We start from the raw sequence: 27,917 nt of genomic DNA, 5'->3' as shown, positions 1-27,917 counted from the left end.
AATGAAAAAAAATGAAAAGAAACAAATACAATGAAAAAACCCTGAAAAAAGGCATTTACATACATTAAAACTTTTTCTTACCTTTAGAAGCGTTGGCCCTCCGAATCCCGGCGATTCTGCAAGCTCTCGTACCGCGACGTCATCAAAGTCAATCCAACGCAACCCACCTTGAAGATCCAGAACAGGTAACAAAATTCTTCTTTCTTTTTTCTTCTACTGTATCTCATTCTTTCTTCATCTGTCATTATTTATTTCTTGTCTGTAATGTTCTATCTTCATCTGTCAATCCATAGCCCCATGATAAATCCACAACACAATGTTGTGTCATTGGCTTCTTGAGGTAAAATGAGATGTCAAGAGCTTATACTGTATATGGCCTATGATGTCACATTTTTAGATCAGATGGTACAGCTCCAATCTGATAGGGCATTGTATCATGTGCCCGCCTATTTTTTTTTGTGTTAAGGATGTGACGTTATCTCCAAGGGAGGTACGTCAGATCCTTAAACCCCCATGGATATATCACATGGAATTACAGCAAATGTGATTTAAGACAATCATGGTTGCTGTACCATGTGATTTAAGACAAATGGTTGCTGTACCATGTGATAGTTACATTAGTTCAAAAGGATGTGACATCATCCCTTAAAGTGACGTTACATCCTTTTGAACTAATGTAACCTATCAAATGGTACAGCATGAATGGGAGATAAGGCTCATATGAATGGGCGTAAAGGCTCATATGAATGGGAGTAAAGGCTCATGTAAATGGGAGTAAGGCTCATGAATGTGAGTAAAGGATCGTATGAATGTGAGTAAAGGCTCATGTGAATAAAGTAAAGGCTCATATGAATGAAGTAAAGGCTCGTATGAATGGTAGTCAAGGCTTACATAAATGGGAGATAAGGCTCATAGGAATGTGATTAAAGGCTTGTATGAATGGGAGTAAAGGCTCGTATGAATGGGAGTAAAGGCTCGCATGAATGGGAGTAAAGGCTCATGTGATTGGGAGGAAAGGTTAATATGAATGTGATTAAAGGTTCGTATGAATGGAAGCAAAGGCTCGTATGAATGGGAGTAAAGGCTCGCATGAATGGGAGTAAAGGCTCATGTGATTGGGAGGAAAGGTTAATATGAATGTGATTAAAGGCTCGTATGAATGGGAGTAAAGGCTCATATGAATGGGAGTAAAGGCTCATATGAATGGGAGTAAAGGCTCGTATGAATGGGAGTAAAGGCTCATATGAATGGGAGTAAAGGCTCTTATGAATGGGAGTAAAGGCTCTTATGAATGGGAATAAAGGCTCTTATGAATGGAAGCAAAGGCTCGTATGAATGGGAATAAATGCTCATATGAATGGGAGTAAAGGCTCATATGAATGGGAGTAAAGACTATTATGAATGGGAGTAACGGCTCATATGAATGGGAGTAAAGGCATACTAAATCTTAGCACCCTTTTGTGGGTCTGGGCCTTAATGTGTAGTAAAATTAAATTTAAAAATGAAGATGACAATTAATGTAATTCATTTATAGTGAAGATGTCTTAAAGGATTGCTGCTAGAAATTTATATTACAGGTATTTAAAGAAAAGCAAAAATATACGCTGTTGAACAAGTTTTCAAATATAGGAACTCACAATGAAGAAATCAATTAAATGCACAAAACACTACACTTAGATTTTTTTTTTAGAAACATGCTTTCAATTCAGAACATATATAGAAACGTGGGTGCTCTAAACATCTCGGAGCCTTGATAGAGCACTTTTGTGTGAAACGCATAGGAGAGTCTTTACCCCTTGCTTGTCATCATGATTGGGCATTAAATCCTCCATTTTTATCCACCTGTATTCCTCATCATTGGCAGTGCGCTGCTATGTGCTATTTGCACATTTTTTCTGCATGCTTTCAATTCAACCTATTGGATTAGAGTTGTAGTTTGGAATAGGAAATAGAATACCTATGTACTGTATAAGAGAAAAAGGAAAATGTCGGCGCCAAGTGTGACAATAATAAATAGTCCAAACCATACAATTGAAAGTCCAAATGTAGTCCTTGGATGATCAAATGGTGTGCAAACGGACTGTGGATTCTCTCCAAGATGCGGTGCAATATGTGGAAATAAAAGAAAATGGATTATGGTGCAGTAAGTCAGTCAATGCGGACATAAAAACATTTAACACTAACAACACAAAACAGACATGACAGACTAACAACAACACAAGCCAGTCTGAAAAATAAAATAGCTATTTATTGACAACTAATGTAGGGTTCTGGAGGATGGCTGGCAGACACCAATCCGGGGGGGGGGGGGGGGGGGGTAAAATCGTTGCCCTACTCACAAGATGCAGGATAATATCAGGCAGTAGAACTGGAGACACAATCGGTGGTTTCAAGATGGCGACCGGAGCCCTCTCACTGGCGTCCCCACATGAGGTAGATGCTGTGTGGAGCTACACAGGTCACAGGAGCTGAAGCACTTCCGAGCGGATGTGACGTCATGCTCTGTCTTCCTCCCAATACTGTTGTCCTCGCACGTATCTCGTCCCCACACCTCAGACAAGATAGTATGCTTCCACCTCCAGGAACCAAAACTTCACTCTAAAACAATGTCTTCCCAACGCGTTTCGTGCGCATGCGCGCACTTCTTCAAGGGATGTCACTACCCCAGGATCTGGGTGGTTTAAATACACGTAGTCCACGCTTCTAATTGGCTAATAACACAATTCGTGATGATTTAACCACATAGTTACCAGAGTTAGGGTAGCATACAACAAAGCCTGGCTAACATACATACACACATAAAAATAACAACAAACCTACACAACGTTAAAACATTAAAACATAAAAACATTAAAATATGCTAAAAATATAAATAATGAGTGGAGCTCACAGGAAAGGTACAAAATAAATTATAAAAGGAATTATAAAAAGGCCTTTAGTTCGAAATCTATATTTAACCCCCTCGGCGAGAGTGTTTTCAATTCATATATCCAGTATGCTTCACGCATGCTGGCATGATTAAGTCTACTCCCCCCTCGTGGGTTAGCCTGAACCTCCTCAATGGCCTGGCACCGTAAACCTGTAGGGTTTTGATTATGACATAAAAGGAAATGGTGAGAGACACTATGTGTGACCAGTCCCTTTTTTATATTGTAGAGATGCTCATAGATACGTCTCTGAAAGGTTCTCCCTACCTATATCTACTGAATGTTGGTGGAGAACTCTAAAAACCAGCACACCAACCACTGCTCACTCTAATGGAAAACACCACAAATTTACAACTTGCAAACAACTACCCAAATTTCTACTCATACTATTACTCTCTCTAGCAGGTGATGTGGAAACTAACCCAGGTCCTCCCATTTCAGCTCTGTCCCATGACCCTGAGAATTCCACCTTTAAATTCCAAAAAGGGCTATCTGTCACCCATATAAACACCCGGAGCCTGCTGCCCAAACTGGATGAACTAAGGGCATGGTGCCTTATGCATAAACCCAAAGCCATCGTTCTTACAGAAACATGGCTATCCTCTAAAACCCCTGATGCAAATATCGCCATTCAGGGATACTCCATTTTTAGGAGAGATAAGTCAAAGAGAGGAGGAGGGGTGTTATTTTATATTGCAGACACCTTACAATTTACACTGTTACATTGCCCACCAAGTCCACCCTCTTTTGAAACTCTAGTTGGCAAAATCTGCCTCCCCTTTTCTAAGCCCATCTTGCTTGCTGGCATCTACCGCCCCCCTAAAGCCCCTCTACAATCCTTGACTGATATCCCCCAATTTATTGCCTCCATTTCCTCTCTGAATGAGAAGAGTGAGCTGCTAGTTCTAGGGGATTTCAACTTCAATTGGCTTGACCCTAAAAACCACAAAATCCAGATACAACTCAAGTCACTTAACCTATCGCAACTCATTTCCCAACCCACACGAATAAACCTGAAGTCGCATAACCATTCCTTGCTAGACTGGATTCTCTCCTCAAACCCCAGCAGAATCCAATCCTCTGGCATCCTTCCTGATATTTTCAGTGACCATGCAATAGTGTACTGTGTAAGGAAAATTAAACCGCCCCATTCAAGCCCTAAAGTTCTCCTCACTAGAACATTTAAAAACTTTAACGCACAACAGTTTCTGGATAACCTTACCAACTGCCCATGGCACAGAATCGATTTAATTCCCGACCCTGATTCTGCACTCAACTATTTCCAATCCGAGTTCTTAAAACTCTGCGATACCCATGCTCCACTACGCAAAATAAGGGTACGGAGGGCCCACCTTCCATGGGTTACACCTGACCTTATAGCACTCTACCAGTTCAGGGATGCCTTGTGGAAAAGCTACAAAGTAACTGGCACTACCAAGGATCTCAATCACTACAGATGCCTGCGGAACGTGTGCACAAGGCAAACAAGGCATGCAAAAGCACAATATTACTCTGACAATCTCTACCAAAATACATCAAACCCAGCTAACTTCTGGAAGGTTATCAACAATATATTCCAGGCTCCTAACCATCAACAACCAAGTAATATCACTAAGGGGGATATTACTCTGACAAACCCCACTGACATTGCAAATGCATTCAATGATTACTTTGTGGGGTGTGCCACTAACTTATTAGCGAAACGCAGCACAAACCCCAAACCTGAATCTCATCCTGGGAGTACCCCTATAGTCCCACCCCCTCCCAACACTGCCCACAATTTTCAATTTAGCCCAGTATCTGAAGAGGAGATTACACAAGCGCTCCTCAAACTAAAACTAAGCAGCCAATGTGGACCCGACTTACTACAATCTAGGTTCCTACGACTTGGTGCCCCAGCCATTGCCAAACCAATTGCGTCCATAGTCAACTCTATCCTGTCTGCAGGCCATATCCCTAAGACCTGGAAAACTGCCAGAGTTGTCCCAATCTTCAAAAGTGGGGACAAAAACACTGTCTCAAACTACAGGCCAATCTCACTTCTCCCAATTCTATCCAAAGTTATGGAAAAATGTGTCCACTCCCAATTAAGCGATTTCTACACCAAGACAAATTTCCCTAGCCAATTCCAGTCTGGGTTTCGTCCCTAACACTCCACCGTAACTACCCTGCTAAAAGTTTGCAATGAAATCCAGTGTGGAATGGAACGGGGACAACTCACTGGTGCAGTATTCCTAGATTTTGCAAAGGCTTTTGACACAGTTGATCATGTTATCCTGCTTAACAAACTCCAGAGCTCTGGAATAGGGAAACATGCTTTAAACTGGTTTCAGTCCTACCAATCAGGAAGATCCCAACATGTGTCCATCTCAGGCTCTAACTCCAACCCCCTGGATATCACCTGTGGTGTCCCGCAAGGCTCTGTTCTGGGGCCCCTACTCTTCTCAGTGTTCATTAATGATCTTCCCACAGCTTGTAAGGAAGCCTCAATACACATGTATGCAGATGACACAATCCTGTATGCACACAGCCATAGCCTCTCTGACCTTCAACACATACTTCAGTCTGACTTTTGAGACTCGAAAACTGGATTTCCCAAAACAAACTGTTTTTAAACACTGACAAGACTGTAACAATGGTACTTGGGACCAAGACTAAATTTGTAAAGCTTCCGGTGACTGAGCTCCTGATTAGAACCAACGCTAACACCACCCTAACACCTGTCACTAGTTTTAAATACCTGGGCTTATGGTTTGACTCCCACTTAACATTCGGGATGCACATTGATACCCTGACAACCAAGACCTATGCTAAACTAGGGGTACTTTACAGGAACAAATTCTCCCTAAGTCTCCTGGTCAGAAAGCGTATTGCACAGCAGATGCTAATGCCAATTATTGACTATGGAGACATAGTATATGGCTCGGCTCCTCAAACCCACCTTAGCAAACTTGACACCCTCTACAATTCAATTTGTCGTTTTGTTCTCCAATGCAACTACAACACACATCACTGCGAAATGCTCAAAGAACTAGATTGGTCATCACTAGAGTCTAGGCGCAGAATTCACCTTTCCTGTCTCACCCTCAAATACTTTCTGGGCAAGCTACCCAGCTACCTGAACAAGCTCCGCACCCCTACCACATGCAGCACCTATCACCTGAGCTCAGACTCCAAAAGACTATTCATGGTCCCAAGACTCAACAAAGTATCCGGACGTTCCTCCTTCTCCTTCCGTGCACCCCAAAACTGGAACAATCTACCAGAGACTCTCATATCCACCACCAGCTTAAGTTCTTTCAAATCTAAGGCTGTCTCACACTTTAACCTGGTCTTTAACTGTTTCATACGCTCATAATATATATTTTCTTTAACTGTGCACGCAATGTCTTGTATATAATGTATACCTTGTTCATTTATGTAACTGTATTTGTAACCATGTATTATTTTGTTTTACTCTGTGCCCAGGACATACTTGAAAACGAGAGGTAACTCTCAATGTATTACTTCCTGGTAAAATATTTTATAAATAAATAAATAAACTATGTGGTTAAATCATCACTAATTGTGTTATTAGCCAATTAGAAGCATGGACTACGTGTATTTAAACCACCCAGATCAAGGGGTAGTGACATCCCTTGAAGAAGTGCGCGCATGCGCACGAAACGCGTTGGGAAGACATTGTTTTAGAGTGAAGTTTTGGTTCCTGGAGGTGGAAGCATACTATCCGGTCTGAGGTGTGGGGGACGAGATACGTGCGAGGACAACAGTATTGGGAGGAAGACAGAGCGTGACGTCACATCCGCTCGGAAGTGCTTCAGCTCCTGTGACCTGTGTAGCTCCACACAGCATCTACCTCACGTGGGGACGCCAGTGAGAGGGCTCCGGTCGCCATCTTGAAACCACCGATTGTGTCTCCTGTTCTACTGCCTGATATTATCCTGCATCTTGTGAGTAGGGCAACGATTTTACCCCCCCCCCCCAGGATTGGTGTCTGCCAGCCATCCTCCAGAACCCTACATTAGTTGTCAATATATAGCTTTTTTATTATTTTTCAGTCTGGCTTGTGTTGTTGTTAGTCTGTCATGTCTGTTTTGTGTTGTTAGTGTTAAATGTTTTTATGTCCGCATTGACTGACTTACTGCACCATAATCCATTTTCTTTTATTTCCACATATTGCACCGCATCTTGGAGAGAATCCACAGTCCGTTTGCACACCATTTGATCATCCAAGGACTACATTTGGACTTTCAATTGTATGGTTTGGACTATTTATTATTGTCACACTTGGCGCCGACATTTTCCTTTTTCTCTTATGCCATCCAACTGACTGTACTGTCAGTATCTGTCTGCCTGCCATTATTGTTATATATATCTTACACGTGTTTCCCAGTAGGGGTATTGTATGATTTTTAGCGCTGTTTTGCACCGTCTTTCTTGTTTATGTACTGTATAAGATATGACAATTAATAGATTTTCTACTGTGTGGCTAAGACTGTTGTAGAGATTATTTCACGATATGAGGGGTTGTTTTGTGTTTCTAGAGCTATTGATAAATGGATTGTGGCATTTGTCATGTCCATACTGACTACTGCGTTTCTCCTTATATGGCTTTATTTAATATGGCGTGTCCCACTTACTCAGGAAGAATTACACTCAATTTATTTTAGTAGGGCTGAAATTTTCCCAAACAAGAGGAATATTGCATCACAGCATATTTAATAGAGGCTATTCAGAGATGGTAACATATTTTGTAAATGTAAATCAAATACTTAAATTGAACTATATATATATATATACACATCAAAAACATAATCTAATTGAGAAAATGGCATATTAGCAATTCTTCCGTTATATATTAATTGCAGTATAAGAGTATGCTATGCAGACTCGTGGCCTTTTTATGTACCTTTGTATTAATAATACATTGGACTCCCTGCTATTTCTCATTTACAACCCACTGTGTGGAATTTCAGAATTGGGTTCTGTAAGAGGCACAACAGGTTGCTTATTTGTTTGGGCTTTTTTTCTGCTAATAACATGCACAATGTTTGTGTTGTTGCTGTTTTGCTTTATTCTGTCACCTGTTGCTTTTATTATGATAGCAGTTAAGTGGAAATGTCAGCAACAGGAGGCTAAATGAGTAGAGTCACATACTTCTAAAGAATAGAGTGTTCTGTGTTCTACCATTAAATGATTGTTAAAGCAGAGTAGAATTATTCGAACATCCGTTTAAAATCTTCATTTTAAAGTAGACTGGGCTAGAAAGTTACTGCAGAAAGGTAACTTGTAAGTTCATCAAGAAAACGTGTATTACACAATTTTACTGCTGGGATGGTCTTAATGTAGAAATATCTTATTACATTGTTTTGGGTATGGATAATGGGATTTCGGCTTTGGCAATGTAGAAACAGGCAGGAGAAAAAGAACGGGGGGGAGGGGAAAGTAAGAGGGTGTACAAGAGCAAGGGGGTTTAGAAAGGGAATGGGGAGTTAAAATGAATGCCCACTGTGGTCTGTATTATGTCCTCCTGAATTTGGCCCACAGAGGTATTCTCTTTTCTGAAACCATGGAGAAGCCTGTTGGTGTGGAGTCACAGTATTTTGGGCAAACTCTGAAAACAGGGGTGTCAAAAGATAAGTGAGTTGATGTCTCTCTTTCATCCCTCCTGACACTTTAAAAATGTTTTCACAGCGATGTCCCTTGATTTGGGACAGTGGGTGCTCTGGCTTTGCCCTCTGTCATCAGCCCTGACTACCTCACTGATAGAGATAGATCAGATACAGGAAAATAATCTCTGACCCTATCACATCTCAAATTACAGAACATCTCCACATTTCTGCATTGAAACAAAGTTACCACTCTCTAGTCCTCCTCACAGCCATGCCACAGATAATGCCTGCTCAGTTGCAGATTTTTGCATTGTTCTCCAGATCTTCATCAATATTCCCAGAAAGATGTGGAAGATGGTTGATCCAGGTACGGAGCACTGTGGCTCTCCATTCTTTACTCTTCCTCCTTTAGAACTTACTCAATGTATTGCAACTCTCTGCTACCATCATGCAGTGGGGGTTTCTTTTCACCTTTAGAACCTACTCCAATGATGCTCAGAATTGTTAAATCTAAACATTTCTTTAAGTCCAGAGGGACAATTGAATACCAATTTACATCCCAAAACAACTGCGACAAACAGTCTGTTGTATGCAACAAGTAATCACCCTAAACAAGAAATTACTAACATTCCTACGGGACAATTCCTGGAGGTCCACAGAAATTGTTCTACAGATATGGCCTTTCAACAAAGAGCCACAGAACTAATAGAGGTGTTTAAGTAATGTGGATACACACAGCACATTGTCAATAAGGGCTTTATACGTGCTAAAGAAACAAAATGTGAGTTTTCTGATGAAAAGAAATTAACAGCAGTGCAAGACAAATATAGTGAGATTTATTGGGACATTTAGTTCCAATTGGAATTATATACATAATATGTTGCAAACACACTGGGACGTTATCATGACTGATTAGCACGTGCATTGGGCGTATCGATGCTGTTGATGCTGTGCAGGACTGACATCAGATCCAGGTTCCTGAACACGACAATGTTGTAATGCTTCTGAACAACATGAAGGACCATCTATGCTACAGCTTCTAGAATGGACAGCCGCTGATACATTTTGGGACTATCTGGACTTTGAGACTGGTAGTGAACAATTGTGTTCCGGTTAATGAACCACATTACGGGGTGATATCCATTCTTTATTTACATGCATTATTAGATATCCATACCTCCTTACAAGCCTCTTGTACCTGCTAGTTATACAGCTTGGTATCATGCATTCATCTATTGTATGTGGTTATAAATTACGTGAGCTCATTTTTTGGTACCAGGGTTAGCGTTTTCTGGCATGTTAAGGAACACTTACAGTATGACCCTTATACATTACCATCCAGTCTCAGGCTGTTCTCTCCTATCATTATTATAGTTCCTTTTTAGCTGCTACCCGCAATCATTGGTTTTAATTGTACATTTGTATTTTTGCACTTTGTGCGTTTTTTGTAATGCAATGTCTTTTTATTTCGTAGGTTGTCTTTTTTCACATAGAATGTGTCTTTTATGATAATAAATATCATACATTTTGTCCTTAAGTGCTCCGTTTGTGGGAGCGCTTTGTTTCCTTGACTTTAGGTAACTTTGTGGACCACACTCAAGTCCTCCTCTCATCCATGCCACAGATAATGCCAGCTCAGTTGTAGATGTTTGCATTGTCCTCCAAATCTTCAGCAATATTCCCAATAAAGACGTGGAAGGTGGTTGATCCAAGTACAGAGCTCTGTGACTCTCCGTTGGTTACTCTTCCTCCTTTAGAACTCACTCAATGTATTGCAACTCTCTCAGTAAGTAGGAAGGTGTTCTGATAAGTGCATCTGCAAGGGGCCAATGTATATGGATGAGGTGAGTAAATATAAATTATTATTGTAATTTTATTTATAAGAGCAATACTGTGAAAATAATACATTTTGTTAACCTGTATAACAAAATCTATTTGACACAGCAAAGATGTTTCAGGGTTCAGACATAAAGGTAGCAGCTTAATTCTGCGCGAACACTAAAACTTTTTAGGGTTTATGCCAAGATACTGCAAACTTGGGAGGACAATTTTGATTAACTTTTAATTGATTTTGTGGTGCACAGAAATATATATTTACAGAAATATATATTTTTAGTACATTCCCTTTAAGATCTGTACGCCAAGCGCAACCCATTTCTGCACTCCAAAAAAAATTAAATTTTTTTTGGATGCACCTAATGCAGACGGACAAATTTGAGCGAAACACAGATGCGCGATTGAAATGAACATGCCAATTTTGTACTAAAAAGCCATTTCCGATGCTTTGTCCATGGCCCCCAGGACCTATATAACGAAGAAATCTGCAATCCTTTGGGGTTTATTCATTAAACTGCTGTAGTGCAGTTAGGGGTCCTATCACATGGAAACTTTCAATGAAGACAATGGGAGTTTCCGCCTGACAGTGCCCTGATTGGCAGTAAATACATCCATTAGTTTAAAGGTTTTATCATGAAGAATACTAGTTATTTTGAAATCAATTGTCTGAAATATCTGAAATGACTAATTCTAGCTAGTAGTCTATTAAGATTACCACTAATAATACCGTAATATCAAATACTGTCAAAAATTGTGAAATTGTGAACGAGGGAACAGGTGCTACACGGGCAATCAAATTCACCAGGTAACAAGCAGTCAAATTCACCAGGTGACAAGCAATCAAATTCCCCAGGTAACAAGCAGTCAAATTCCCCAGGTAACAAGCAATCAAATTCACCAGGTAATGAGCAATCAAATTCACCAGGTAACAAGCAGTCAAATTCCCCAGGTAACAAGCAATCAAATGCGCCAGGTAACAAGTAGTCAAATTCACCAGGCAATGAGCAATCAAATTCACCAGGTAACGAGCAATCAAATTCACCAGGTAACAAGCAGTCAAATTCACCAGGTAACAAGCAGTCAAATTCACCAGGTAACAAGCAGTCAAATTCACCAGGTAACAAGCAGTCAAATTCACCAGTGTAATCCCTCTTTACATTACATCAGTCTATAGAACCTGTCACTGAGGTGGGGGCCTGAGTCCTGTTACTTGGGGTATAACGCTTATAGTGGGCGGTACACAGAGTGGGAAGCAGGAGTAATTAGACGCAACAAAACTGTAAGGAATTATAACAAACTTTATATTACTTTATCTATCTTTTTGAACAGGGATACATACACAGGGCTACCACATAACCACACAGTATTTCTGCAATCCTACTAAAACAAATCACTAATGCTGCGCCTCTGTCTTTATATATTTTATAGTCACTGCATATTAGTTCACATACCCTGTTGATCAGACAGGGTATTTGTACAATAACCTCGTTGGAGCTCTGGATTCAAACAGATGCAGGCTGCTGCTTCTTACAGTTAATTTGAAAACATAACCTGTGTTCCAATGCAAGGGGATCTCCTTCTTTCCTCTGGCTGTTAAATACTAATATTTCTCCTCTTTGCTGTTGCAGTGCACCCTGAGGTATCACTGTGCTTTGCACTGGCCAGCAAAATCCACCAGTCTCCTCACTGCATGGATCGGTCAGGCCCTTGCAGGGTGTTCTGCAGCAGCCCCACCATATCATAACAAACTGCCACCCCAGTCCCCTCAGCAATACCTTTCCAACTGTCATTCCACTGGCTAAGCACAATCATGTGTCCAGTGGAATGTAATTCTTAAAGGGGCCATGTCCTGTGCTGAGGGCAGGCACAGGGGGTTACACCATGTAACAGGCAATCAAATTCACCAGGTAACAAGCAGTCAAATTCACCAGGTAACAGGCAAACAAATTCACCAGGTAACAGGCAATCCATTCCCCAGATAACAAGCAGTCCAATTCACCTGGTAACAAGCAGGGCACTTTCATCATGGAGGAAGACTTAGCGTTTGACACTTTAAGCATTTTATTTACATCTTCTCAGATTCATGCTCCTTGTTTAATTCCCAAAAAATAGCACTTAAGAGACATTGCCTAGAGCTGGTACGTTAATATTAAGGAAAGTCTGCCATTTATTACATAAAAATTAATTAGCTAATAAATTTGCATGTAGTCTCTTGTTGTACAATATGTCTCTATTAACATTTTTTACAGAATTGCATCCAAATATAAATAATGGTATAATAAAAAAAAATCTTACCCAAACTGCAACTTACACTTTCATTATGATTCATATGCTAAATTAGCCACAATAAAAACAAACCAAATGCCATATCACTGGAAACTATGAATAAATGCAATAGAGTGCACATTACTGATTATAATGTTATTTTAGGTATTTAAACAACTACGGTCAAAGCAGTTTAAAGCAGTTTATTTGTATTTATTATCTTACCTCAGCAGCAGGTTCCCCGGGGAGATACTCACCACGGAGGTCCGGATAAATAAAATACTGTAGGCATTGTCAGGAGTAGCTAATCAGTGGGAGGACCTCTGCATGTGATAGCAACATTCCTCTCGGTGGAAACAGAATGGGGCGCTCTAAACTATCAGTGAAAAATGGTGAGAGTGGGACAATAAAGTGAAAAATAGATGAAGGGAATTAACCCTTGAGGACGAGAGATGCAGCTAATCAATTTAGATGACTCAGACATCAAAGACTAGAGAAAATGGAAAGGACAAGCTCAAACTCTCATAAGCAAGTGACAAACAAAAATTGTCATGAGTAAAAAAAATGTCTTTTCCGGTAGGGAAAGCTCCCGCTCCTGGTTCCAGGCGTACATATCATCACTGCGGTGTTGAGAATATCTGGTCTGGTAGGACAGGCACCCGGTCCCGGTTCAAGGTGTTCGCGCCATGTGCTGTTCTCTGCTACGCAGCTTGAGCTGAAATTATCTACGTTTGGGAGACAGCTGAAAGAGCAGCGCTCGCGGATGACGTCACCGCATCGGAATAGTCCAGATCTACTGAATAATGCATGGCATCGCGTTAGAGCCCTTGATAGGAATCAGTTATTGATTACTAGGGATCGTTTAACTCCTGTTCCCCAGACTTCGGACATTATTAATGTTCCTTTCATTACCAAGTACAACTGTCGAGGAAATACCATTAGACATATTGTCCGTAAAGCAATGACCCAGTGTTGGGTTCTAAATTGTCTGTTAAGCCCCAGGTATTATTCAGGAAACTGAATAATTTTAAAAAATTCATTTGCCCCCTGTGATATAGGTTCTAAATTGTTTTTAACCCCTACAACTACTTGCTATCTATGAAACCTCCTGACAATTTTCCATGTGGCAAATGCCTAGCTTACCACTACTTACATACAGTAAGGATTGCAAAACCTTTTCCTCTTCATCGAGTCAATATACTATCAAGGACTGTATATCCTGCTTGACAACACATGTTGTTTACCTCCTCGAGTGTCGCCGTAGCCTCCTTTATGGATATTGATACAATTTGTGAGTTTTCTTACATATTGTTTTTCCTTATGTATCCTGTGTCTAGTGCACTCCCCCCACCTCTCTCTCTTTTTTAATCTATCATTGAGAACACATGTGGTGGTACGTCCTCCCTTGCTCTCTCTTTTTTGTGTTTTGGTGTTTTCGATCGCAATGGTATCATTGTGCTAACCACATGCCCATAGAGAACCCCTCCTCCCTAATGGGAGATGTAGTTTGAGTATGCCTTACATGGCTTTCATTAATCCATTCCAACTCATCTTATACTGGTTTGTGGTTACATATCCCTATTCCCCAGTTTTTTTGGGGGGATCAGTCCTATATTAGATTTCAATGATAAAATTGTACACACATTTATTATGCCAGCCTCATGCTCCTAACTCTAAGTCTTTATGAGGATGATGTATATTAAGGATGTAGTAATTTTGAGGGGCCTATTTTGGTATTGGACTTTATTTGTTTCCTCTACATTGTGTTAATCCAACGTCTTCTCTTTAAATCTCTCCATAGAGTTCGTCTCCAAATGTTTATGATAAAGATTTTCAATTTAATATATTTTTTATTAAATATGATTTTTTTATTTTAATTTTTCATTATATAAATGTTGGGTATTTTATATTTGTATTTATACAGGTAGTCTTCGCTGTCCAACATTTCATTAATGGAGAAGGAGTGGCTCAGTGAGTCTAACTGACCCTGAGATTGTTGCAGCGGAGCCTGGTTCAATTCCCAGAGTCGACTCCTTGTGACCTTGGGCAAGTCACTTTATCTCCATGTGCCCCAGGCACCAAACCCCCCCCCCATAGATTGTAAGCTCTTCGTGGCAGGGACCTGTGCCTGCAATATGTCTCTGTAAAGCGCTGCGTACAACTGACAGCGCTATACAAGAACATGCTATTATTATTATATCCAAAGCTTTACAATGCAGCCCTATAGGCTGTTTTTTGACATTGGAATGAGTTATCCGACGCCAGTGATTAACATGGGACTCACTTTACAATGGTTTCACTATCCAACGCTATTTCCAGAATGGATTCCGTTGGATAACCGAGGACTACCTGTATTGTTATTATTGCCTTTAGAGAGATAGTGGAGTGGAGTGGAATTTACCTCTCTTGTAAGCTCATTGGATACTTTGTGTGAACCAATCAGGCTCACTTTACCTCCCTTTCGTTCAAGTACAAACACCTGGGACCTCAACCAACCCCAATGTACAGATTGATTAAATATTACTTATTTTCATTCTATAATCATTCCCTAATGAAGTACTGTAGCACCTGCTACGAAATGCGTTGGATTATCATTTGTGCTATTTTTGTTGCTCTTCACCATTGAGTTTTCTTGTTCAACTGGGTAAGTGAACTTTCCAATTGCCTTGTGAATATTTTCAATTTTGAGCTACGTGTGGCTGTTTTACTACCTGGACTATTCAGATGCAGTGACGTCATCCTTGAGCGCTGCTCTCTCAGCTGTCTCTCAACCGGTGATAATTTCAGCTCCAGCTGCATAGCAGAGTACAGCGCAAGGTGCGGATGCCTTGGACAGCGAGCAGGTGCCTTCCTCACCAAAGCAGATGTCCTGAACACTGCAGTGATCGTACTGTATGTACGCTTGGAACCGAGAGCGGGAGCTTTCCCTGCCGGAATAGACATTTTACATGCTGTAACAACTGTTGGACTGTCTCTATCTGCTATATCAGCCTAGCTGGGCTTTCCTACAGAGCCCCACTAATCCGGTGATACTTGCAAGGATCTGGTAATATGATGTTTCTTGATGATCTTTTACCTGATTGATATTATGTCTTCATTTCAATTTTTTACTCATCACAATTTTTGTTTGTCACTTGATTATGAGAGTTTGCGTTTGTCCTTTCCATGTTCTCATTCCTCTCAGTGACTGGCTCACGCAAGTGACCATTTTGATTCCCCTATACCAGTCTTCGACAGCCACTGATTGAGCCACCTGTGCTGAAGCAGGGATATCCATAGAAGCTGGCCTGTGGTTGGCGAGGACTTAGTTTGAGACCCCTGCCCTATACACTGGGGATAAACATTGAGGTTCTCCTTGAATCAGTTGTTCCCGATTCTAGGAAATGACTGACTCTTGAGTAGGTTGTCTCCATCTACGGAAGAGTAATGTTCAGAAAGAGAATGCTACTATATGTTATTTCTCTTAGTCAGAATGAAAGAGGAGTACAGATGTAGCAAGTTCTAAAGGTTTCCGGCACTGGGGGTCACACGACCATGACTGCTCCGGCGTCGGTGGATTCCCTTTAGAAGCATGGACACCCCACAGCACGACCGTGTCTGTCCCGGCGTCAGAGGATTAATGTTGCAGAGGTTCCCTATGGAAGCATGGACCCCCCACAGCACGACCGTGGCAGACACATTCTCCAGCGCCATGGACATCTTTAACTCCTCCTTTGTTTCGATGGCTCAAACACACAAGGCATTGATAGAAAGGCCTCATTCTGACCCAAGTGGGTATCCCATCAATGTTTTCCTTTAATAATTACAATATAAATACTCTATCATATGGAAAGAATTTAGGTATTTGGAATTTTAAAGTCCTCAGAAAATTGTGCCTATTCTGCAAATGCAGTCCAGGTAGGAATATAAAGATATAATGCCTTGGAGCTATGAGTGGAGGGCTGCTATGTCACGGTAAGGCATGAAGGACCAGGACACAGAGTTACCGCGTAGGGAGGGACAAAGAAGGTAGATATTACAGGCTGCCAAGAGGGGATGACTAAGAGTAGAAGTGACTCGCTGGTGCAGTCATAACTGGCAGCATACTGAATTAAGAGAGCCTACAGAGTAGGCTTGGGTATGCAGGAAGTTGAAAGTAGTCCGAGGATGGCAGCTGGGCAGACACTGTAGGGCTGTGTATTTGCAATCAGACCACCTGCGAGTAAATAGTTTCTGCTCATGCTAACAACAGTAAAGCAGCTATTTAGTATAGGACTTCCTTTAACGTATCTATACCGATCACTTGAAAACCTACCTTGTTTCTCTCCCACTTTAGTCCCATGTAATTTAATGACTTTGAGCTACTGTATAGCTTTGGTAACTACCATTGTTTCTTCAAAACTAAACATGTGTAAAACCAAACATATCACTGCCCCAACTTGTTCATCTATTACAATACTTAAGCCGTTATCCACAGGCCCTATTGCCAATCCTATATTTGACTCTTTAATCTCCTTCATCGATCATATCCACTATTTAGCTACATACGGTACTTATTACTGTATATTATTTATTTCTGTATAAGATTTCCAGTATTGTATTGTATTGTATGTCTTTATTTATATAGCGCCATAAATATACATAGCGCTTCACAGTAGTAATACATGTTGTAATCATATAAATAACAAATAATATAAATAACAGGTCATGGGAATAAGTGCTTCAGACACACTGTAAGAGTAACATTAAGGAAGAGGAGTCCCTGCTCCGAGGAGCTTACAATCTAATTGGTAGGTATGGGAACGTATAGAGACAGTAGGAGGGAATTCTAGTAAGTGCGTCTGCAGGGGGCCAAGCTTTATGTATCATGTGTCCAGGCTGATCCACAGTGCTATTCATATGCTTCTTTAAGCAAATGTGTCTTAAGGTGGGTCTTAAAGGTGGATTGAAAGAAGCCTACACAACTTCTATCTTATATACTCATTGTCCGCTTCTGCTTCCATTCACTCATATCTTGGCTTATGGCTTTTTGGTCATCTTCCCCCTTACAGTATATCTATGCCTTTTCTCTTCACAACTTTCCCTACCTGGTATCAATATATAAATATCATCTTCTACCTCCAACAAATATGTATATATTGTATAAATATCTATATGTATTGTGACAGAGTCACTATCTCTGTAGGCTGGAGTAGTGCAGTATACTGATGCAGCCACCATTATTAGAACACATACTGTACCAGAGAAATTCCTGGGAGATTCTGGGGCAGTCTCACAGTAATTGCCTCAACATTTATGTAAAATTCTTAATGGCCCATTGGATTAACACAGCAGCGGGGGGGTGGGGGGGTCTCTGCAGTCCCATTCAGTTTGCAGGGACCCCCTGCTGTGTTAATCCGGTGGGCCATTAAGAATCTCATAGAAATGTTGAGGCAATGTTGAGGCATTTACTGTGAGACTGCCCCAGAATCTACCCAGGCAGAGTTCTAATACTCGTTGCTGCATCTGTACAGTGGCGGCCGAGCTGAGTCTTATTCGGTTGCCACTGCAATGCGCGGGAAGACGCGGCTTGTTTGTTTTTTTTCCGCTGCGTGCCACGCGTCTTTGATGCGCGGTCACGCGGTACAGGGTGCGTGCGCGTGTGGCGCTTGTGCCCAGGGCTCCCCGAAGGTGGAGCGGGGTAAGGGGGGATGTGGGAAGGCAGAGGGGGACCCAGGGGACCCGGAGAAGCAGAGACAGAGGTCGCGAAGGGAGAGGAACGACCGGAGAAGATCCGGCTGGCGCGCGGCTAAGTTCGGCGCCAGACAGAAAACAGCCGCAGGACAAGCCGGGTGAGTGTTAGACTCAGCTCGGCCGCGACAGTATGTGCTTTCCAGCAGGCAGGCAGTTAAATTCCTCCTGGAGAGGCTACAGTAGGTGCTGTTGAAACCAAATATGCTAGAACTCCTGAATGAACAGGAGGTTTAAAAGACAGGAAGCTACCAGAGACAGTGAGCTTGCTTTTCCCCAGGAGGGTAGAGAGACTTCTCCTCAGCCAGGAGTATACTGGTTGGTCCGGCCCCTAGGCTTGCAGGGATGCAGGGTCTTTGGTCCACCTGGAAATCAGACCCAGGAACCTGAGTTGCTATGGGAGTGAACAAACCGCTGGACACAGCCCTGCTCCTGACCTAAGTAGAAAACGGAGCTTTCATGTGACCAGAGGGATTGCCTGGACTCACATGGGACATAGTTCCCTAACAGATAAGGACTTTGATATTGTTGACTGTTGTTGTTATGTGTTTTGGGGCTGGTAACTGGCTTAGTTGTACAGCCAGGCAGATAGAGCCTAAATGGTCTAGTTAGTCTCCCAAGGGGAGCAGGTTTTTATTTTATGGTTATGTTTTCCTTAAAGAGACAGAGTGCCTATTATTTAGTTGTGATTGTACATAATAAACCACTACATTTACAGCTTAACCCAATGTTTTGATGTCTTACTGACCCTGCCGCGAGGCCATCCTATGTATGTATGTAGATATTCCTCATAGGAGGAAAATATTTTACTTTTGAATCTTGGAGTGTCTGTCCTGTTTTCTCATATCAGATGTGCTGCTAGGATGTTCTACACTCTATATACCACCTTTATTTACGCATATACTGTATGAGTGCCTTGTTTTCTGGACTGATATATAAATATATTGTGATACAATCACTGTATCTAGGTGCTGGAATTATGCAGCTATGGGACTTTCCAACGTACAGAGAGTTAATTTCCCTAGAGAAGCCAACAGCAGCTGCAAACTAATTGAGCAAGCTGAACTCCTGATTGCACATGGAGTTTTAAAAGTCAGGAAATGACTACACACAGAGAGAGACTGCTGTTCCTAGAGAAGGGGGACAGAGAAGAGTTCTCCCCAGCTGTGGAAGCTGGCACAGTCCCCTAGACCCACTGGACATTGGTCGCAGAGTCTGCTGGGACTGCCTGGATCTTAATCCCTGGAAGAGGAAGGAAGGGCGCGAAACGTGCTGAAGCGGGGATGTCCTGTCCTTAACATTGGACTTACAGAGGAGAGATTCTCTGAGCTCTCGTGGGGCTGAGCTCCCCAAGGAAGGAATGACGCGAGACCATGCTGAAGCGAAGACATCTGCTCCGTAACAGATAAGAGAAACACTATACTGCTGTGTACAGAGACTGTATATGTCTAGCTATAATAGTACCGGTTTTGGGGTGGTAACCAGCTTAGCTGTCCATCCAGTTAGTAAGGGCTGAAACTGTATGTATAGTTAGTCTCCAAAGAGGAGTAGGCGTTTATGTTATGATTTGTTTTGACTTAAAGGGACAGTGGGCCTGTTAGTGTATTATTTAACCCTGTAAGTAAACCCCATATAGAGAAATACTATGTTTTCTGCCTTAATCTGGGACATAGGATCCTATGCTGTGATATACCTGTTTGAGTGCCCTGAACGTTTGGTTATATATATATAACCAAACGTTCAGGGCACTCAAACAGGTATATCAAAAATATATAAAGTTACTTATCTTTGCAGACAGGGTGCTTGCAGAGCAAATGGGATCACCATCCAGCCGTGAAAATTGACAATATAAAAATAAAAAATACTATAGCACTCTCTGTAGGGTATAAATAAGGTTTTAATCCATCAAGCAAGCATAAGGGGTCAAATACAGAAAAAGGAAGGGACCTTTTGGACCTTTGCGGTCCTTTATCAAGCTCCTAAGGAGCAAAAATGCTAACAGCCCCGCTCCTGAGGAGTTTGATAAAGGACAGGAGGCTTCTGCGATCATCTAATAAGAAGTCATGATGCCAACCCGTCACTGATTTGCTGACCTTTTTAATTTCACTGGTGGGAGCAGAAACATCAGCACCTAAACCAGTAGGTATCTAGGTAACTGAAAGGTTCAAGGAGCTAAAAGTATTGTGGTTTATGTGAAGAAAATCAATATCTAAAAAACAGTAGGATTGACTGCTGCTTTAGACAGTTTATATGGCTAAGACTAGGTCAAGGAAATTCAGAATCAGTGAATCACTCAAAGATTCTTCTTCTATTTTGACTCATCAGTTTTCACTTGATCACGGATTCTGACTGCATTGGGAAACCGGTAGTGGTTGGAGCCTCCTGTGAGAATGCGAGTGTTTTGTCTTAGCAGAGTACCAAGTACTCTACCAACAGAAGAAGTATAGTTGGTGGATTTTTTCCCCTTTTATCCATTATAATCTGTGTATGTTTTTTTTATGCATTTTATTTGAATGTCAATATTGTAGGATAAAACAGAAACAAATGGTAGATGTAAAGATTATGCTCTTTCTTGGAAAATGTAACTCTTTTTTCGCGAAAGGTATTTCTTATAGTATCGAAATATTGCTGTGATTCCAAAAAAAGTTCGTAATTTCCTATAGACTCTAACATCCCAATTGAATATAGTGAGGAATGGGGTAACACATAGTTAACAATGCATCAGGTTTTATTCAGTGAAATGAAAACTGATGCACTGTTAACAGCGAGTTACCCCACTTCTCAATTTACTCAATAGGAGCCTAAGACAATGTTCCAATGCTCACTTGTATTTGCTGCACACATCAACATGCATAATTCAACGCACTTAATATGAACAGTCCAATTATACCATAGATACAGTATTTGTCTCCAATGTTTATGGGACACACAATGATCTTCAGTAGTGTTTCAGACTAACAGAGAAAAGTATTTGGGGCAATATTAACTAAGCAGTGCTAAAGTAAAAGGCTGCTCACATCCCATTAACTTAAATGAGCCTACGGATGCCTTATGGCTTAATATCACTTAGTATATATGACCGGAAGTAGAAAAAATTGCTGTAAAGGCGGTTCACTGCTGTCCGGTAAGAGTTTATAGAAAACCAAGCGCAATCAATGATTACATTTTCTAATCTATCATTGATTGCGCTTGGTTTTCTATAAACGCTTACCGGACAGCAGTGAACCGTCATTGCAGCAAATTTTTCTACTTACGGATATTCAGCTGGAGCACGTCGTGTCTGCGATCCGATTCAGCTGTTTCTTCCACGGCATCAAGACTGTGAGTACTTTCCTGCTGCAAGACACCATTCATTGTGTGGGACCCACGGGCTAGTGAGGGTTGTGGTGGACAGGTTGGAGGTTTGCCGTGGGATACACTTTACAGCGGGTTCCCCGGCATCTCAATTTCCTTATATCGAAAGATTAAGACCTCCCCCGTCCTGCTTGCTATTCCATAAACACACTAGGAGTCTACGAAGTTACCACATTAAAAACAGCCTGATCGTTTGCAGTTTAAATATGGACAAGACATCTGAAGATTTATATTACCTATCCTGACAGCCTTAGAGCACTAGTCTCGGGGGTAATCCCTCTTTTTTCTCACTAGTATATATGACCCTCGATGCTTGTACAAAACTCCTATTTGAACTGTAAACTCATTGTCAGAGGGTTCAGCATCAGATTTGTAATTTTTTTTTAACTTACCTTTATATTAAAACCCTACTAAGTTGAACACACTTTCCAAGTCATACATACTATTCAATAGAAATGGACAAGGGAGTGCATTGGGAAAGGAAGAAGGATAGAAATAGTATAAAAACATAACCATATATGAGAAAAGTGAAAAGTGTACACAGGCATAAAGTCCACATGATATTGGGAAAAGAAGGTGAAAGAAACATAATACTGTAGGTTGGGCAACATTAGATCTAAAAAAAAACCCAACAATTATCGTTCAGGTTTCAGAAACACTAGAAATGACTGGAAAATATATATTTTTACTTTTAAGTTACAAATAACCATGCGCTTTGACGGAAACCTTTAGATTTCTGACAACACCATACAGTACAGTAGCTATTCTTCCAGAGATTAAGCAATTGTTTGGAGAACAAGAGTCTAACAGATGGCTTGCCCTACAGGTTCGTTTCTGCAGATAAAAAAAATGGCCCAGATTGGATTCCATATCTGCTGCAGATATCCCTAGCAAAGAGCATGGGCCATTTGGCAATGTTTACATGCGCAGTTAACAGTTACATGATATTTAGTGCAACACATACAGTACAGTACAAACTTACATGTCCTAAATAAATAATCACACTGTGACCCAAAACAGCTGGAGGTAAATACCACTGCTAAAAATTGAATTTAGGTGACGTTAAAGGGATCTATGTATCAACGTAGCGAAGTATGTTTTGGCGCCCAGCTCTGTTTCTTGGAGCAGAGCTGTGGCATACAATATACTTTGAAGTTTCTTACATCGGATTAAGAATTTTAGACTTACACCACTTCAGATATGGCGGATTTTTGGGAGCAAATAAAAAGGAAGAAAAATGTGACAGAGAGATGCAGAATGAGATACATCTCATTATAATATGTGCACCATGTAACTCCTTCCCAATGCCTCCTACTAACACTCCCCAAGTAGCAATCGAGGGCAGATGGGGTAAAGTTGAGGCAAAATACTTAGATACATAGGTGCGGGATGAAAATGCCCCGGTGGGGCACCGAAATTGCCTTGATACATAGAACCCACAGCATTTTTAAAAAAGCCAGAAGAATGTTACAATTTGCAAAAATGCTAACACGTAGAGACATTAGAACATATATATTGCATACTATATTCATACTGTCATGCATAACAACGCAATTGAAAGCATATTTTGCTTCAGCATTCACAGCTGGGCAACAAATACAAGTCTTGCATGTGCATGCTAGGAGTGGCGTCTTTTGGGAGACTAAAGAAAATAAAAAGGGAACAAAATTCAAAAGTAAACCAAAAAAAATAATAAAAGTAACAAGATTTGAATGTTGTAGTGACCATTCCTGGGAACTTACTCTGAGTCTTTGTTCCATAACCGTCGTCACCTAATCCGGGGATGTCCTGCACGGCAGTCCCCAGAGAGTGAGCAATGAGAGAGGGAGAACAGCCGCAGAAGAGGAAGAAGTCAGTGGAGTTGAAATGGATACTACCATGACAGACCGTGCGGAAACAAAATCTGGATCCCAGCTATTATTTCATCATTGTTATTTTTAACTTTTTTGTAGAAATTGACTAATTTTCCATTGACATCTCCCACTAAAAATGAGACAGTGACCTTTATGTTAGGGTACCAACAAAGATATAAGATTTAGACCATATTTACTAAGCAGTGCTCTGCCATAAGACACTTTCCAATGCTAGAAGACACCTTATAACCGATTCATTTAGCACCCCTTAGTTAATATGGGCCTAAGTGCAAATGTGTTGAACTGATTCTTACAAGCGCTAATGCATTTGAATTTCTATATTAAAGGAAGTAGTATGGTAAATAAATGGTCATCATTGTTCTCTTCATTGGCTGCAGTATTACAGGATCCAAGTGTATATTATGCTATTGCTCAAGAGCATGATTCTTTTGCTTATTGATAATAGAATTAGATTAGTGAATTATGTTACATATAAAAAGGCATGCGCATGGTTTGCACAGTCAGTAACAAATGTTTTCAAGTAATAAGGTGTGAAAACGGTGGGAATATTTGGCATCGAAGTGATGAAAATGTTCTGTAAACGGAGCTCTCCAGTGGATGCACGAGAGGTATATTCCGCTGCCTGATAAATTGACCATTTTACTGGAACAAGCAGCCGGGGAAAAGCAGCAATTTTTTTTTAATGAAAAGGAAAAAAAAAACATTAAAAAAGGGTATCACTTTTGGAAAATCTGCATTTGTTCTCTGTCATCAATGAAATCTTTGTCAGGAGCAGGGACCTTTACATGAAGAATACAAAAGAAAAGCCATGCAGGCATCACTTGTAACGTCACGTTTCTGTTTTCCATTCCCCGCAAATCACTACGATGGTTGGAAGCATTGGTTATAAATGGTAAGCACTTCAAATCCATTCGTTTTGTTTTTTTTAACCATTTGAGTGCAAGGAGATCCGGGGCACTCAAAGGGTGACCACGGACAGCCTTTAACCCGGGAACGGAAGAGGAGCTCGCCTCTTCTGGTTTCCTATACTTCAGATTGCATCCTGCGCTCCAAGGTAATGCAGGACGTAATCGAAGCTGAAAAACATACTCTTTGGGAGCGACGCAGCCCCTGGAGTGCCAGTTCCCGTGACTTCATCTTGGGGCACCCAAAGGATTAATAGAAGCTTCACAATCTAAACGAGGGGTGGCCAACTCCAGTCCTCAAGGGGTACCAACAGGTCAGGTTTTCAGGATATCCCTGCTTCTACGGAGTCACTGATTGAGCCACCTGTGCTGAAGCAGGCTCTTCGACTGAGCCACCTGTGCTGAAGCTGGGATATCCTGAAAACCTGACCTGTTGGTAGCCCGTGAGGACTGGAGTTGGCTAGTCCTGATCTAACCTCTGCGTATAGCAATGCAATTAAGCCAAATGGTCCATTCTTGGTATCCTGGCCTCTATTATATACCATTTTGTTAGAGGAATAATAATGTCAATTAGAAAAATGATAGTTAACATTTTTATTATTTTTTGACACAGGTCTTTCTACCAGCAAATGAATGGTTTTGCTCTTCGGGTAAAGGTTCTCCTTTACATACAAAGACTGAATTCAATAACAAATAAATACGTGATGTATTGTTTCCTACAGATTAGCAAGCAGAACATTTATCCCAGTAAGAACGGTCTTTATCCGCACAGAACCTATTTTGTAATACTTTTTTTGCTTTTCGAAAGCTGTCGTACAAACGAATGGATATAAAAAGAAGACAAAAGTGATCAAATAAATGACGAGTTTGAGAGGAACTTAAATGGGTCCCCTGAGTGATTTTTGTATGTGTGACATGCTGGGGAAATTATTTGCTAGAAATGCATCGTTACGATTTTACAATGGGTGAGATTTGCCTGAATTTATATAACTCTTTAGTATGAGTCCAATTGAATTTCTGGACAGATTCGACAAATGTAATGGCTTAAACAGGTATTATCGATGCTGTGCAGAAAAAAAACAACAGGGGACCTGCTGCTCCATTGCTGTATTGTGTTTGCAGACAGCTTACACTTTAATGTAGCTCTACACCTTACCGTGTACTTTAACCCTACATATCCAGGTTTCCAGATCAGTTCACCCTATTATTATGAGTGAAAACCTGTTGCTCCCTCTTACAAGGTCATTGTCTCTGGAATGAATATTCAATTTCAAAGAACAAATTAGAAAGTATCAGCCACTGGATCCAGACTGTATTCACCCACTGGTCACAGTAGTCGTGCCTCACCTGTCTACTAGCACTGTATGCCTAGATGTGTGAAAGGGTGAGGGGAGGGAACGTGTCATGCGTATCACCCATTTATATTGTGCCACAGTTGACATCATCTCCAAGACTCTACTTACGTTCCGGGTCACTGGTTTCCTGCTCACTCTGCTCCTTGTTCTTGTAGAATGGGAATTTTCGTGAAAGGATGAAGTTCTTTTTACGCTTGTCATTGAATGACTGTGAAGGAGAAAAGGCATGGGGCAAAAAACAGGGACGTCTAATTGTTGTCACACTCATGCTGACAAAAACTAGTCTGTAAACGTGGGCAGAACGACAGTGACAGAAACCTCTCAGGTAATGAGTGGCTCAGTGAGTAAAGACACTGACTGGCATGGGAACCTGGTTCAATTCCCAGTGTCAGCTCCTTGTGACCTTGGGCAAGTCACTTTATCTCCCTGTGCCTCAGGCACCAAAAAACATAGATTGTATTTGTGTCTGCAAAATGTCTCTGTAAAGCGCTTTGTAAAACTAGCAGCGCTATACAAGAACTATTATTATAATGACTTGCACTTACACTTATAATTACATTTTTTTTTTACTTGCTGAATTTCCTTTATACTTTTTAAAGGGTTAAGTCTTTTTCCCGACTTTGTCTTGACCTGATCATTTATTCTATTTTTGTACAAAAAAAAGTGCATAAACGCCATGAACGCGACTCCAAATAGAAAATGTCTTATGTGCTGTACCACTTTTTTGGATGTGACATTAAACCTTTCTTCTTTTAGTCACACTCATAGTGTGCCTCTGGCTTTTGATCTTTCTGCATAAACTATCCTATTAGCCAGCTATATTATTTTTACAAAGCACTCTTGACATGAATCTGTTATTATTATTTTTTATTGTGCTGTGCCATATTGTTATGTCTTCATTTATCCTACCAGTGCATTAATAGCACTAAAGGGGCAGCAGCATTAAACTACGTTCTCACATTGAAATGGATGTTCTCATCTTACCAGCCCTAAGTATTGGACCTTGTAGTCCATTCAAGTTAATGATCTGGTACCATAAGGCTAGTAATTGTAGCCCTATACAGGCATACCCCGCATTAACGTACGCAATGGGACCGGAGCATGTATGTAAAGCGAAAATGTACTTAAAGTGAAGCACTACATTTTTTCCACTTATCGATGCCTGTACTGTACTGCAATCATCATGTCTGTGCATAACTGATGTAAATAACGCATTTGTAACAGGCTCTATAGACTCCCCGCTTGCGCACAGCTTCGGTACAGTTAGGGAGCCGGTATTGCTGTTCAGTACGTGCTGACAGGCGCATGCGCGAGCTGCCGTTTGCCTATTGGGCAATATGTACTTACTCGCGAGTGTACTTAAAGTGAGTGTACTTAAAGCGGGGTATGCCTGTATCTCTGTCATTGTAGGTAGAGATTGACAGATATCACATTACTAGTCTTAAGTGAGAGAGTGTGCTGGTCACGAGACCTATGAATGTTCCATTTTAATATAGCTCTATTACATGTTATTAAATATTAGTTAATTCATTATTCCTTACCATTGTTGCACCTTATATCTTTATAGCCCAATTCATTATTACTGCTTTCCTTTTAACCTGGTAAGAAAATGTTTATTAAAAGGAAAGATATACCACAGTGTTAACAATTAAACACCACAGTGTGTCCGGCAGCTATTGAAATAATAATCACATTTTTACATCATGACTGCAAATCTCTTATTAAGTTAGTACTACTGCAGTATCCATCCCATAATTAAAAAAGGATAACGAAGCCTTAGCTAGAAATCTCTATATTTAGCAGATGTGGGATTTCTATTTTTTGGGGGCATTGTTCTGTAAGTAACTCCATATGGGATCACGCTTGGGGACATGATCATTTTATCATCTGGAAGAAAGCTTGCCGAACTCATGGTGCTTTTTACTGTTTTGGTGTTAGGGACAGAGGTTTCATTTTGTTTTGGTGTTAGGGACAGAGGTTCCACTTTGTACTGCAGATCTTTGCAGCATTGGTAAGGGTAGTGCCGGCGACGGTGACAGCGACGCTGACGTCTCGCTGGAAAAATCAAATGGAAGTGACT

The 27,917-nt window shown here is 40.9% G+C and overlaps 1 protein-coding gene across 12 annotated transcripts in view; it reads right to left on the bottom strand.

Annotated features, from left to right (window-relative positions):
* Positions 1–27,917, bottom strand: part of DLG2 (discs large MAGUK scaffold protein 2) — a 1,892,764-nt gene that overhangs the window by 48,201 nt on the left and 1,816,646 nt on the right. For 7 of the 12 annotated variants that reach the window (XM_075592567.1, XM_075592568.1, XM_075592572.1 and 4 more), the window contains one exon: positions 25,946–26,045. The exons of 1 other annotated variant lie outside the window; for it this stretch is intronic. In XM_075592567.1, the coding sequence (XP_075448682.1) occupies positions 25,946–26,045 (100 nt within the window). Of the gene's footprint in view, positions 1–23,445; positions 23,492–25,945; positions 26,046–27,917 lie in introns of all 12 variants that reach the window. 4 more of the 12 variants (XM_075592570.1, XM_075592578.1, XM_075592579.1 and 1 more) reach the window with 2 other exon arrangements.

The sequence above is a fragment of the Ascaphus truei genome, chromosome 3, assembly GCF_040206685.1.
Source record: "Ascaphus truei isolate aAscTru1 chromosome 3, aAscTru1.hap1, whole genome shotgun sequence".
Taxonomy (NCBI): Eukaryota; Metazoa; Chordata; class Amphibia; order Anura; family Ascaphidae; genus Ascaphus; species Ascaphus truei.
Note: the sequence above shows the minus strand (reverse complement) of the source record. Positions and strands in the feature narration are given on the sequence as shown.